Genomic DNA, 14,524 nt, shown 5'->3' with positions numbered 1-14,524 from the left:
CAACCTCACACCGCTTCAAATATGGAGAATATGACTTCGCCGGCCAGCAATAACAAAGCGCCTTACAGAGGCGTCACATCAACGCCAAATTCACAGCTTCAGTAGGGGGGGGGGGGGAAGGGTACATACATTAAACAGCAGCAATAACAACAATACACATTTCAGAAAGTCGAGTCTACCAAAAATAGCAAACTTCGTCAATTATCCGGGAGATTACAGACCTAAATCTGGAGAAATCCAACTCAAAATCGGGAGATTACAGACATAAATCTGGAGACTGGGAGATATGGTTCCAAATGTGGAGACTCCCAGATTATCCAGGAGAGTTGACAGCCCTGCGTTCCCCAATTGCAAGATAAGAGGGATCATGGAAAAAAAGAATTGAGCTTGTAAAACATCTTACTCAGTTTAAAACTTGAAAAAATAAATTACCAGTGTATGGATTGATAATACATCCTGAGCCTACTACTGCACTGCAGAACCATAAAAGAGGCTGGAAACCATTTTGAACAAATTATAATGAACATCTGAAAAGCCTTTACATGTAGATCAGAAAAGCACTTAATTCAAACAACCATGTACTTTTTAGGAATTCTCTCAAACTTAACAACAAAAATAAGGGAAGGAGCTGTGAATTGCTCTGTTTTTGGCATCAAAAGCAACGAGAGATAAACCTTTCCTTGTGAAATGTGAGATGCTTTAGCAGCTCTGAAGATATGAATAATGCTATCAAATGCCATTTTGTAGTAGCCTGCTCTGAACCACTTTTTCAAAATGCTGCTGTTCTATTTGAGAGCTAAGTTTTACGTCAAATATAATGACTTGATAGTGGAGAATGAACACTCACTAAGTGCATATTCAAGGTACACCTACCAGCACAATAACACATCCAACCTAGGATATATAAACAATAGCCTCCATTTGGTGCGAAAATATGCTCAAATATTTGTCCGCTGACATTATCTGTTCCGAGAAGCGAACAGTTTTCCGAGAGCGAAACTCAAACTGTGAGCTTGAGTTTGCAGATAATGTCCAAGGACAAATATCTGAGCATATTTTGGGAGGCTATTGTGGCTATTATCCTTCAAATATTTTTCGCAACATGTGGCAACGAGCTTGAGTATTTGAACAATTCGTTTAAGGACAGTTTACCGTCAAAAACGTTTAGAGCGTATGTTGTTTTCTGATACTGCTTTATCGACCAGTAGGTTTATCTCTCTTTCTCTCACAAAAGCAAACCGTTCCCCCATCTTGACATTAATTTTAATTGTAAACAAGACGCACCTTGAAGTTTTTGGAATTTGGGAATATCATCAGATATTCCCCAGTTTTAGCTGGGGTATATTCGGTCACGTGAGGCGTTTAGACCAATGGCGTGCGAGCCAAAATATTTGATGGATTATAAAGTCTCTTATTTCTTTCAGCAATAGTTTAGCAGGCAAAACATGCAGTTTTCCTTCCATGAGGAGAGGTGTCTTGTCTCCTGGAGAGAGGCTGCATCTACTTGTGGGGGGGGGGGGGGAGGGGAGGGGAGGAATTTCTGCATGTACTTGTTTGCTTTGCTCATTCTACTTCATGTATCCTTCAGGGAAATAAAAGACAACTCATAGTCTCTGTACAGTCTTACATTAAGGCAGAACTATTTTTACAGACCCTGCGACATTATCCACTTGTTTACCCATAACTCTTCTTGTGTGAATCAAACCATTACTACATCATGACCTCTTTGAAAATATTTACATACTTCTGTGTGACCGTCTACTGAGGGGGTCATTGAGATTTCCACTTTTTGTTTTGGGCCATTTCTCTTATGCAATATTTTGGTAATCTCAACATTACTGTGCAGTATTAACACGGCATTTGCAGTTTTGGTGTGCAGATTTGGACACTGCCCAATGCCCTTCTCGCTATCCAATCAGAAATCTGTTATTAAAAAAAAAAAGAATTCACTAGTGACTTTAGGTAGACTTTTTGGCCATCGCCCTCAAAGTTTGAAAGGAACCTGGATTGCAGAAAGTATGTGAGTTGATTAAAAGTTGCGACACTGTTTTGATGTGTCACTTCTTATCAGGATTCAACTTTAATAATTTGTCACACAATATATATAAAGGAAATTGGTCAATTAATAAGGTACATCCTCAGAGACCACAGGGCAGCCAATCCAGATGGCCAAATATTTTATGGGTGAAATCAGGGAACAAGAGCTTACAAGACAGTCAGGAAGAGCTCTTTCAGCCCATCAACTTTCGCCATCTAGGCAACTTTTGCTAGTTCTGATTTTGCCCATGAAATTTTTGCCCATCCCAACTATCTGCCCCTGGATTTCTGGGGATGCTTGCATCCTGAAATAAACTTAACATTGTCCACTTATTTATAGGTTTCAATGCTTGTTCAAGATAAATATTTGCTCACAAAAAGTTTGGTCAATTATATTTTAAGCCAGGGAACTAGTCATCATCTTCAGAGTCTTCATCATCATCCATGTCTCTGCGACTTCTGATAGATTTCTTTAGAAAGGTAGTGCTACTTTTCTTGGCAGCCTGACCGGGCGGTACACTCAAATCCCCGCTGTAATTTATCACACCAGCACGAGCAATCCTCCATTCCATCATCTCTGTTGTGAATTCATCATGACCTCCCAAATCGTCGAATCCTATGATCCTGTCCACGAATTTTCCATCTTTGACCAACAGAATGGTCGGCATGACTCGGATACTTAATTTTTCAACGAGGAAATGGGTGCGTTCGGCGTTCACCTTGAGAAATTTCGTCTCAACGTGCTTAGGTGCCAAGATAGCCAAGTGCTTGTCCACGATTTTGCAACGAAATGTGCTGTCACGATAAAAGTGGCAGACAAGTCTCTGGCTGTCCTTCGTTTCAGCAAAGAACTCCTTATCACCAGGAATTTCGTTGTACTGGCCGTGGCCCTTGTGAATCCACTCACGTTTTTGTTGCTCGTATTTTTTCAGTTGCTCCAACCGTTTTTCGCGAAGCTCTTCCATTTCATCACTGGTCATGCGATCCAGTTTTTCTAGCTCTGAGTCGACCTGCTCCTCCACTACCTTTGCGGCTTGAAGAACGGTGTTTTGGATGTGTTGTTCGATATTTCCTGCCATGTTAAGAAGTTAAATCTGCCTTACTAAGATCGTTCTTTGTTTCACCAAATTGAAGTTTGGATTTGTGTGTCAGTTTCGAAGTTCGTTTCCAGGCGCCAAAATTTATTCAGAGATTTCCTGGAAGCTAGCGTGCCCTCGTAGGATTGTGGGACATTTCAAAATGGCGGACGGAGTTGTGTTCAACAAGGAAGGGGATTTTTGACTTGGTCGGCAGTTTTCTGTGATAATTGTCCATTTTTATAACTATTTTGTGAGCTAAAAAGCTTCATAGTTAATTGAAAGACACATACATTGTTTATTTATTGTAAAGTGAATGCTAAGAAGACGTTTGACAAATGGAGAAAGACAAAGGTTCAGACGAACATGATCACTCAGCGATGTCCAAGAAACAGAGAAAAAGACTTCTAAAACATCGGCTGTTCGTTGAGCAGAGGAAGATTAAGAGACAAGAAAAGAGGCAAAGAAAGAAGGAAGAAAAGCGGAAATTACAGGAAGAAAGAAAGATAGAAGAGGGACCTATGGCGAGCGCTAGCTATGGCATGTCCGGTTCAGTTCCAAAGAAATTTAAATCAATGACCTCCGAAGACGCTTCTTCGCTTCGCATAGCGATAGACTTGAGCTTTGATGATTTAATGAGCGATCGCGATATTCAAAAGCTCTTGAAACAAGTTCAGAGAGCATATTCTGTTAACCGGCGAGCGCAGCATCCAGTTCAACTTTATCTCACAAGTTTTGGAGGCAAAACTAAAACCAAACTTCAGGAGAATAAGTGTAATTACGAGCAGTGGGACATTCACATCAACACCGAACCGTACAGCGATCTATTTGCCAAAGAAGATATAGTGTATCTGACATCAGATTCTCCTAATGTCTTGAGTGAAGTTGACGATTCAAAAGCCTATGTAATTGGAGGTCTTGTGGATCACAATCACCACAAAGGACTCTGCTACAAGCTGGCTGTCGAGCGAGGAATCACGCATGCTCAGTTGCCCATCACCGAGTTCATCAAACTGAACTCCAGGAGGGTGCTCACTGTTAATCACGTGTTTGAAATTCTGTTAAGTTTTATTGAATCTAAGGACTGGAAAGACGCTTTTTACAAGGTTCTTCCTCCTAGGAAAGTTGTTTCAGGGAACAAAGAAGAGGAGGAAAAGAAAGACAGTGAAGATCTTGAGAGGGGAAGCGAGGAATCAGACGAAGTTAAAGAAGAAGAGACCAATTGTTAACATATATTAAAGACGCAAAATGCCGATTACACTCTGATTCAAATACTATGACCATCTTTGATCCCAGTGCTATTTTCTTGAAGAGCATCTCATGAAAGATTGGAATACGAATAACTCGGTGTTGCTCACTGTTAAACTCAACATTAGAAACAACTAGAAGTTATAAAGTACTAAAACTAAAAAACAAACAAACAACAACAACAAAACACTTTTTCCATTTGTCATGTTAATCTCTCTTTCTTTTTTTTATCTTGATTACATTGCTTTATCATTGTGTAAGATAATAAACGACGATTCAAGTAATCTGTGTGGGTGTTTAAGTCTATTAAACGAATTCTACCATCCTTGACTACACCAGTAAGGTTTCATGTTCAAGTCAACCACCCTATACCATGTTTCTTATGGCCAATCATCATCATCACCCTGTCCAAATGTAACTGTTGTTTGTAGTTTGACATAAAGTACAACAAAGACGATTGACACCTTAAATAGTTCAGTGGTTCATATTTAATTTTTTTCTTCACTTATTAAACAACATATTGAAGGTAGAGATATTGATATTTCTAAGACAAGGAAAGTAATCATAGATGGAAAATTATCTTTTTAGAATCAAATTCCCTTAAGTTTTCTGCTTCAGTCAGTAACAAAACATTTGTTTTCACACCAGGGTTGAAGTTTCAAACAAGACTGATTTTTATTTTCATTACTATTAATATTATTAGTAGTATTATTTATCTATTTCCAGGTTAGCCTAGCAAATTTCTTTCTTCAAACGATCTCTGGTTTCTTTAAATATATTTTTCTTTGTTTTCTTCCATACAAATACTTATCAAATTAAGGTATCTCACATACTGTACTAGTCAACAAAGAATGACAATCTTTACACCTATTAACCTATTTCGGCCCCAAGCATGAAAACATTTCGTGAACAGAGAAACAAACAGGGGCGCAAGGCTGGATGGGAAGAAAGCGAGAGTCCCAGAACACCATGCGTACCAAGTTCGACCAAAGAGAGATGCTTGGGGATAAGGCAGCCTATTAACAATTTACAATGCAATGACGAGTACCTACAATTTTCTGCCTAAAAAAAAATAATTAAAATATCCTGCTTTCAGCTTTACCCCAGCAGTCTTAAATTATTCTTTCATTTTGTTCAAAAAGATATGCAAGAGTACACATCTTGGCATGTCTATTAGTTGCACAACATCGTTCAGAAGGACATTCACTAACTTGGGCCCGTGAACAAACGTGACTGCAATTAGCAACTTTTCAGTCGTTGAATAATCCCCTGCAAATTCTCTCACTTTTCACTTCCGGTAGAACAACATTTACTTCCGGTCCTGTTCGGTTACTTCCGGTGAATTGTCACCATTTGCTGCGCTATCAAATCTTGAAGTTGTTACTCGTAAGACTGTTGGACAACGCGGAGACGGAGTGGGGGCCCAACAAACCAATCCGTTGCTTTTGCTTGCGTTGTTCTGTCATCTGAAGAGAAACGACAAAATTTTAGAGCAAGGACACATTGTACACACTGATACAAGTCAGATTTTGGAGGAGCGTGAAACATTAGTTATTCAGGACTTGGTATCGAACCTCTTTCTGATCGAAGAAAAGCTTTGTTCCATGGAAAGAAACTTGATTTTTGAGAAAACTTTAACTAGTTGATCTCGACACTGCTTTGTTGTTCGATCCTCAGGATGCAATCCCAGCGAGCGAAATCTGAGAGCGCATTCTTTTGAGGCTCTACCGAAATAAGAACACATGGAATAGAAGGTATTCGTGATTATTGGGACGTATTGTATTTTCGGAATGCAAAGAACAGTTTTCCGGTTTGCGCAAACTACAGTGTTCGTCCCCTCTCCTCTTTCCCAACTTCCCGAGAGGTAGTCATTAAGACGGTTTTTAACCTGTTCTTTGAGTTCATTCAGTTGCTGTGATAACGTGAACACCAGCCGCGTAGTGCTCTCTAGCTTCTCCTGAAGGTTTCTCATTTCATTTTGTTCACTTTCTCCTTCGTCCATCGCCAAACTCATGGCACGCATGCGTGGAAACCACTCCAGATCGTGTTCCTAAAAGACGCGAAAGTGAATCAAGAAAATGTTAAAATCTTTCATGACACAACCTGTACAAAATATAAAGCCTGAAACATTGATCATCCATACTCAATTCCACGCACATTCAAACTAGTCAAACCTGTATTTAGCGGCGCATGACACGGCGCGCCTCGGGAAGCCTTAGCGCAGGTCAGTGCAGGAGCAGGCAGTTGCAAAAAATCCAGGAAGATTCTTCGGGTCACTACGAACAAGCTATTCATTATTACTTTCATCTGTATTAAACGGCCTCTTAGTAAGAGGGTGTCATTAGCTTCTTTCGGCAAATCACAGATAAGCATAGAAAGCTCTGCAGTTGGGTGACTTACTCCGCTTCACAATTCTCCTTCAGCTATTTCTCTTTAGTCAATCAGTTATAAAGGAGCTTAGGGCACTTGTTATGCGCTTTTATCGACTGTCACGCACTCTCAAAGGGCTGGAAATCCTGTCTGCTCGTTGGCTACACGGACCTTATCCATAAATTGCGGCCGATTTATCATTCTTTTCTATACATGTTAATTGCCCTTACCTCATTTTAAAGTTTGCACTAAGACTGATTTTCATGAACCTAAAAGAATACTTTATCGTCCGCCACTTATGCATAAGGTCTCTAACGTACCTTAACCATTTGACTGACGTAACTCTCGGGTCCAGTAAACTCGGTCGTGTCCTTGACCTTAAGCAGGACTATAAAATGCAAGTAGTGCCACATGTTGTGTTCGGAGTTGACATGCTCATCAAATGACACGGCTTTGTTGTCAAATGCTGACCGATCAAGTCCTGGAATGAATGAATAAATAAATAAATAAATAAATAAATAAATAAATAAATAAATTAATTAATTAATTAACAAAGAAACAAACAAACAAACAAATAAATGAATTAATAAATAATACTAACCTATGGGATAGAAACTAATAAAAGTAAAACCATTCTAGCAATCCACTAACCAAAACACATCCCAGGACAAACAGAAAATTAGCTTGAGAGTACCTGGTATACCATACGAAGGGAAGCATGTCATTTTATAACACACAAGGGGTGGTGGGGTGCTTACAAATTCCACAGAAAAAGCCAGTAGTATTCGGTTTGAGTATCCAATGAAGCATGTCTACCCAGCATCATTTCGTTGGAAAGCTTTGGAAACTGTGATCTGTCTCTTGGGTAATGAGAGCACCAATCCTATTTCTTAAATAAGTGTAATTTGTTCACCCACGGAGTACCAAAGAGCTCTTTAGGAACTCGTTCAAAGGTAACCGAAAGAAAAAACGAAACTCAACCCTCATATGGCGTCAACTTCGGGAATCGAACCCGGGCCACATTGCTTGGAGGCGAAAACTCTCACCACTGAAATTAAGGTCAATTTTGTTTCTTGTGATGTATAAAATTGCACTACCTTAGTTCTCACGACCTCCTCCTGGCTGATCTCGCAGCTCAATCAGTTCGAATGCTGGAAGGTCTCATCCAGAGTTAGCCTCACACGCAGTCGTTTTTACGGGACTCGTATTACCTCCTTCCCACAAACGGAGGTAATGCGAGTCCCGTAAAAACGACTGCATGGGAGGCTAATCCAGGAGTTCGTGAGTTCGAATCTCAACGACTTTTCCTTTGATTCCCAGTGTTCCAATTCCTTTCTAGGACTTATAATTCAGGAATATTTACAAGGGGTTGTTCATCCTTCATAGCACTCACTTTTTAATTTCATTTCAATCTATAAGACAGCGCTGTGGAGTACATGCACTAGTAAAATTCCAATTATATGGTTTTAAGTAAACGTTAACTGTCCTTGATTACGCACCACAAATAAAACAGGTGTTCTTGAGTATCTCCTCTTTGTTCTGTTTCTCGCTCCTCAAATCAGCAAAGGTGTCGATGATGACACCAAAAATGAGGTTCAGCACGATGATAATCACGATGAAGAAGAATAACAAATCATAAATGACGCGTCCCACAAACATGTTTTCCTTCAGGGAAGGCCGCCTGAGAACGTCTCCGATACCGCCCCCATTTCTGAGCCCCTGGTTCAGTGTGGTTACTATGCACATTAACAGGGTATCGCAGGCGCGCTCCTTGGTGCTATCCGCGTCATCTTCGGAGTTTGGTTGCGTGAGAGACACGGAGCCTTGGCAGGATTTTTCATCTGCTGCGCACGTGTTCGGAGGGGTGGATCCTAAAACAGGAGATAAAAGGAAAACGTGAAGGTAAGGTTGATGATGTGAGCATTGTGACAGAAGTTGCAAAATTGCGCTGCACTCTACAGCGTATCGTGTAGCTTATATAGAATATGCGCGTTTCTGTGTGCATTAAACAAGAAACGCTTTAAGGCGCAAAAATCCTACAAAAGCACTTACTAAAGAAATTAAAAATGTGGACTGGACTCACCGGTTGGGAGAAGAGGAGTTGGATCAGTTTCAACTAAGAAGTCATCCTTCAGAAACAGAAATCCGATGATGGAGAACATATAGACGAGGATAAGAGCCAAGATGGCAGTCAAGATGATCGACCGACCATTCCGCGTCACGCTTTGAATAACGTTCCAAAGAGTGTCTTCGCGGAAGATAACATCTAAGAGCTGACACACAAACAAAAGTCTCAGCAAAGTATTTCCGGATCTTTAAACTCGTCCCTCCCCATTGGGAAAGTCCATCAGTCAACAATGTGTTTCTAGGGTTAGAGTCTGCTGGTGAACTTCTTTAGTGCAAAGTTACTGTTTAGTAATTTGCTAACACAAATTTTCTAAAGGATCCTTTTTTGGAAGAGGGAGGGGGGGGGGGATAGTTTTAAACTTAGTTTGGTTTCAACAACCGATTTGTTATCAAAACTGGGTCATTACGAGTCAAATGTTAATAGAACAGCAGGAAAGAACACTCCGCTAATATTGCTAGAACACTGCTCAACACTTGCTAATGTTGAACGAACACTTAACAATTATCCTGCGAAATCGCGTGGAATATCGCCTGATACTTAGGCGACGAGGCCGTTAAGCCGAGTTGGCTAAAATCAGGGGATATTCCGCAAGATTGGGGACCATTTATTGGACCATATTTGGAAAGTATTACAATGTGTTGAATAAAACTTGCCCCCACTCCATGAACACCTAACAATATTGAAATATATACATGATATTTCATATACTCTGAAGATGAAATAATCTTTACCAACATTAAATAACACTTACCAATATCGAGTAGAAGAACGTGTGCACGGTGAATCCAAGGAAACCAAAGGTTAAATACATCAGATGGAGGACAAGATTTCTGTCCGATAGCAACCAGCGGACATTGTGTTCAAACGTACCACGATTACCAACATAACTAACTATAAAAATTGATTTGATAATAACCTGAAACCAAAGATCGTAGAGATATGTTGACGAAAGCGTTTATAGAAAAGGAATAAAATAAATATTAAGGGCATGCAGTAAAAAGGCCATTTACGAGTTGCTTTAAACCTCGTTATGAAAGCGAGGTTAAGTGCAAAGCTTCTCTTACGAAATTATTTTTCTTTGCACATGAATGAAAACAGATTAATTAGCAAGGCCCAAAGAGGACATAACTGAGATAAAGGAACATAAGATGGTAGATCCACAGACTGAACGATCACTGCCAAAATACTGAGAAATAGGACTTCTCTGAGACTTTGTTTGGTGCAAATAAGGTTTTATTAGAATAAAGATAAGCACAAAAGCAAAGGAATCATTGTCTTTTTAAGTGCACCGTGGAGCATTTGACCAGCTCGTTTGCCCCGCAGTGGGGCATTTGCCAGTTTATTTTCAAAAAAATGCTAATGCCCGGGGATCAAGCCGGAGGGGAAGGGGAATGGGAACTGCTGGATTAGGCCATTTCCGAGTTGCTGTAAACCTCATTATGAAAGCGAGGCTAAGTACAAAAGCTTTTCATATGAAAATTAGTTTTGTTTGCATATGAATAAAACTAATTTTCATTAATAGAGACTTTGCACTTAGCCTCGTTTTCATAATGAGGTTCAGGGCAAATCGGAACTGGCCTATTGGCTGATGCATTTAAGTCAAGTAAACGGTACATTCTTACATTTGCTAATCCTAATATCCTAAGAGTGGGCTCCAGTCCAAGTGAGAAGATAAGTCTGAGGATGGTTGAGCCCACAAATGTTCTGATTCCTGACGGGCGAGGAAACGTCACAATAATGGAAAACGACACCAGCATGGCCAGCCAAACCAGTACAGACAGGCGAGAGTCCAGCTCTGAAAGGACATAGAAAACATTTCCTCGTACAAATGTCAATTCAGCTAAATAAATAAACAGATAAATAAAGAAATTTGTATAACGCATAATTCCACGACGAGATAATCAAATGCACTTCACAGTACGGGGACAGTCTCCAGATTGAATTGGGATTTGGAAATGTTGGTTCTTTTGAGGAGAGGGGAAAACCGGAGTACCCGGAGGAAAACCTTTCGGATCAAGGACGAGAACCAACAACAAACTAAACCCACATATGACACAGAGTCCAGGAATCGAAGCAGAACGACATTGGTGGGAGGCGAGTGCTCTCACCACCGCGCCATTATTCCCCCCCCCCCCCCCCGCAACCCCTAAACAACAACAACAACAACAACAACAACAACAACAACAGCATTGACTGCCCTATTACCACCTGTAACACATGTACAAAATGACACCTACCACCTGGTCCGTCTGCAAACGGATAAAAGAAAGCCACAAGTAGGTTGATGAGCACTGCAAAATTGATGGAAATTTGTTCCCATAATGTCATGCGGCTACTCACTCCGAACAGGAATCGACTCTCTGCAACGAAGAATAGAACGGACAGCGTTACTATTGAATCAATGGGGCGTGAAAAACTAATGGTATCCTCCCCCCCCCCCCCACAAAAAAAATACTACTTTACCTCGGAGTTTCTTCTGCCACTGCATTTCCCTGAACAGTGCCTCTGTTCGATCAAAGAAATCGGAAACCTAAAAAATTATTCAACAGTTAGAACCTAATACTGCGCCATGCCTTTGTTTTCCCTCGAAATCACAAGGGTTCCGAGATTTGGTGAAACGCTTTCCCTTTGCAAGTCGCGATTGAGCCGACCGGAAGGAAACGAAAGAGCAAACCAAGTTTGCAGACACCCCCAAAACAAACAAACAAACAAACAAACAAACAAACAAACAACAAAAACAAAAACTACGTTACCTTGCTATTCTGGTCATCCCTCTCACATGTTTGGTAAACATTAATTTTACTTTCCGCGGTGAGAAATTCACAGATACTTGGTACTGGGAAGACAATTTGTTCCATTGTGCGATCTCGGCGAACAATCTGCAAAAGAAATGTGATGTATCTTGGATAAATAAGCCCCAGCGCTGTCTTCCATGCACAAGACTAGTGTTATCAAGTGGCTTAGAAACCACGAGATGTATTACTAAATAATATTCCCAACATGTGGTTTGAGTGATTCTTGTGTTTTTACCTCGACTTGAGCCGTGTGTTTTGCGTAATATTCCAAAGCGCCTTCACCGCTGGTCTCCTCTAGGTCGGATGGTGGGCTCGGTTTAAGTAGACTCGCCATTTCCTTGTTTTGCTGAGAAAGCTGATGAACAAATAGGTTTAGACATCAAAGGCAAGATAATTTAACACCAAATTGAAGCGATTAGGAGCATAACCACTCTAAATTAAATTTGATTACAAGACGTAATCGCAGCATTTTAATAACCCATAGTTGGGAGAAAATATATTTTCCAGTCAATGTTCCAGTAAAGGCGACGCCTGGATCACTGGCCAAGAACCTCGACAAAGTGTTGGCGTTTCTTGCGATCGCTGGACCTAGAGTCCTGTTGGACAAAAAACTTTTAAAAGAAACTGGATTTCGACAGCCCCTCCTCCCCTGAATGGCATGCAGGGGTTGGCTGATGGAAATTGATGAGGGTGGAGTGAGGTGGGAGTCATGCGACAAAATTGCTTCAGAGAGGGATCCCAGAATTCGCGCTCTTTCCGGTTACTTACTAGCAGATAAGGATACGTAACCAATCACAAGACCAAGAAAACATGTCATAAGCGACCTTAAGATCTGAGTACGAGTAAAAGATTTAGCACGACAGCGCTAATAGAGGACTCTATAAATCAGCGAAATAAATATACAAACTGAACATATCATTTGTTAAAAATCCCAACTGGTGGGAGGCAATCCAGTTGGCTATTTACAAAGCGTGGCCTTGGATTTGAAAACGGGGCTACTGTGAAACAAATCCAAGTGGTCAGAGCGGGACTTGAACCCAGGACCTCCGGATTTCAAGTCTAGCGCTCTCACCACTAGGCCACGCCTCCGACCCTTAAATTCCCTATTGACACTAATTTCGGTAATGTGATAGTACCTGGTGGGCGAGAATATAAATGTTGTGCCCGACATCACGGCACGACACTTCGCATTCACTCTCGTCTTCAAGATCTTCTTGGTTATAAGCCTGTTTACATACATCCACCAGCTGCTGCGGTGTCATGTTGTACAGAATCCTCTCAGCATTTTCCGTGTCATGTCGACTTTCCATTATCGCAAGCAGAGTTTTAGATGCGTTGTTCTGTAAGTGAGGTTAAGATTAATCGATAGGTTTGTGCTTGTTCCCATTATGTGGATCATGAAGCAAAAACAAGAAACACGATTTGTTTGGGTTTTACTCATTGGTTGAGAAAGTGACACGAGTTTGCCGAGGTTAACTCAGTTGGGAGAGCACCGGACTAGCGTGCGGGAGGTCGCGGGTTCAAACCCTGGCCGGACCAACACTCAGGCTGTTTAAATAGCTGAGGAGAAAGTACTGTCCTTGTAATGGCACCTGCAAACGGTTAGACTTTCTAGCCTTCTCGCATAAGGACAATACACCGTAGCTAGGTCCCGTTTCATAACACTTGTTCCAAATAATGTGTGGGACGTTAAAGAACCCATCACTGTTCGAAAAGAGTAGGGGACGTAGTCCCTGGTGTGGTGGTCTATCTCTATCTCTGATTTTATCTGTCTTTCATATTCATGCGTGGGTTGGGTGGGTGGGTGAGATCAAAATATGGACTGATAGCGGCTGCCAGTGGAGCCTTTACATGCTGACGTCCGATCTCACCCCAGAGAAAAATTGTAAATCGCCATGAGACTATGTGATATGTGCGGTATATAGATACATTACCATTGCCATTAGTAAAGCAAAACCAAAGCTAAGGCAAATTACTTTCGAAAATAATTTAAAAGTGTAACAATGACTGTATCTGTGACGGGGGAAAGAAAAGAATAAAAACCTTTTATTTAGCTTTGGCTAGGAAAAGTAGGAAAAATTACGAGAACGACAAAATGTATCACAAACAAAGTGCTGCACAAACCTTGAGTTCCAACACTAAATCCATTCGCCGTTTGCCCAGAGGGTTGATGTCGTTCAAAACCAAAGCGATGATTATGTCGATTCCATTCGACTCGTGAAGAGCAATGGCGGACTGAAAAGACACCAACATAAAAATAAGTTCTATGTCACACAATTTCTCCTCCATAACTCACAGCGAAGATTGCGTGACAGGCCAAAATAGTATTATTACAAAATGTCACGCAATTGGTCACTCAAACTGTCACACACCTGATTTTCGTGACAAGGTCCCTGGCAGTACTCTGTTAAGCTCTCAAGGCACTGGTCGATGAGTCCCACGTTCGTTTCATTGATGTACAAACCAAGCAGACCCAGGCCGCCGGACGTACTACCACAGATACAGTCGAGAAACTGCAGCGTCTCATGAACCAAGTTGTAATTGGTCTTGCTGTGGTCTTGTTTGCGAATGTAATTCTAAACGAGAAGAAGCGTGAGGGTCAAAATGTTAGTAAGCTCTCGGTGAGCAGGAGAGCCAAGCTCAAGATAACCGACCAACGGGCCACTTGTCTAACAACATGTGGACATGTTACAAAGGTTGAATAATAAAGGTTTGTATGGGGACGGGACGTATTTGTTTTGTAAGGTAGCAATTACCATGTTTGCTCAATAGCATCAATTTTCATGTTTCTAGGCAAAAGTCATGTTTGCCGCGCATTGATCTTGAGTTTGGGTCGCTTGTGACTAACACGACCTTTAGACCACGTTGAA

General features: G+C 41.0%; 3 protein-coding genes across 3 annotated transcripts in view; 1 reads left to right on the top strand and 2 right to left on the bottom strand.

The window, feature by feature from the left end:
• Nucleotides 1-1,610: 1,610 nt before the first annotated feature.
• On the bottom strand, nt 1,611-3,213 carry LOC146471791 (thioredoxin domain-containing protein 9-like). Its single transcript, XM_085120311.1, has one exon. It carries the CDS (start codon nt 3,114-3,116, stop codon nt 2,448-2,450), a length of 669 nt encoding a protein of 222 aa, XP_084976437.1. The 5' UTR covers nt 3,117-3,213; the 3' UTR covers nt 1,611-2,447.
• Nucleotides 3,214-3,260: 47 nt separating this feature from the next.
• Nucleotides 3,261-4,643, top strand: LOC146471790 (tRNA methyltransferase 10 homolog A-like). The gene has a single exon (XM_085120310.1). The coding sequence runs from the start codon at nt 3,452-3,454 to the stop codon at nt 4,340-4,342; it is 891 nt and encodes a 296-aa protein (XP_084976436.1). The 5' UTR covers nt 3,261-3,451; the 3' UTR covers nt 4,343-4,643.
• A 188-nt stretch (nt 4,644-4,831) lies between these two features.
• The window catches only part of LOC146471789 (inositol 1,4,5-trisphosphate receptor-like), a 43,613-nt gene continuing 33,920 nt past the window's right edge, over nt 4,832-14,524 (bottom strand). The window contains exons 42-55 of the mRNA XM_085120312.1: nt 14,027-14,230; nt 13,779-13,889; nt 12,791-12,994; nt 11,890-12,009; nt 11,613-11,738; nt 11,323-11,389; nt 11,097-11,219; nt 10,482-10,654; nt 9,611-9,775; nt 8,815-9,004; nt 8,231-8,602; nt 7,052-7,212; nt 6,250-6,411; nt 4,832-5,827 (exon numbers count right to left, since the gene is read on the bottom strand). Coding sequence (XP_084976438.1) covers nt 5,726-5,827; nt 6,250-6,411; nt 7,052-7,212; nt 8,231-8,602; nt 8,815-9,004; nt 9,611-9,775; nt 10,482-10,654; nt 11,097-11,219; nt 11,323-11,389; nt 11,613-11,738; nt 11,890-12,009; nt 12,791-12,994; nt 13,779-13,889; nt 14,027-14,230 — 2,280 coding nt within the window. The 3' untranslated portion in view covers nt 4,832-5,725. The remainder of the gene's footprint in view (nt 5,828-6,249; nt 6,412-7,051; nt 7,213-8,230; nt 8,603-8,814; nt 9,005-9,610; nt 9,776-10,481; nt 10,655-11,096; nt 11,220-11,322; nt 11,390-11,612; nt 11,739-11,889; nt 12,010-12,790; nt 12,995-13,778; nt 13,890-14,026; nt 14,231-14,524) is intronic.

Source organism: Pavona decussata, unplaced genomic scaffold (genome assembly GCF_977016875.1).
Source record: "Pavona decussata unplaced genomic scaffold, jaPavDecu1.1 SCAFFOLD_102, whole genome shotgun sequence".
In the NCBI taxonomy this organism is placed as follows: domain Eukaryota; kingdom Metazoa; phylum Cnidaria; class Anthozoa; order Scleractinia; family Agariciidae; genus Pavona; species Pavona decussata.
Note: the sequence above shows the minus strand (reverse complement) of the source record. Positions and strands in the feature narration are given on the sequence as shown.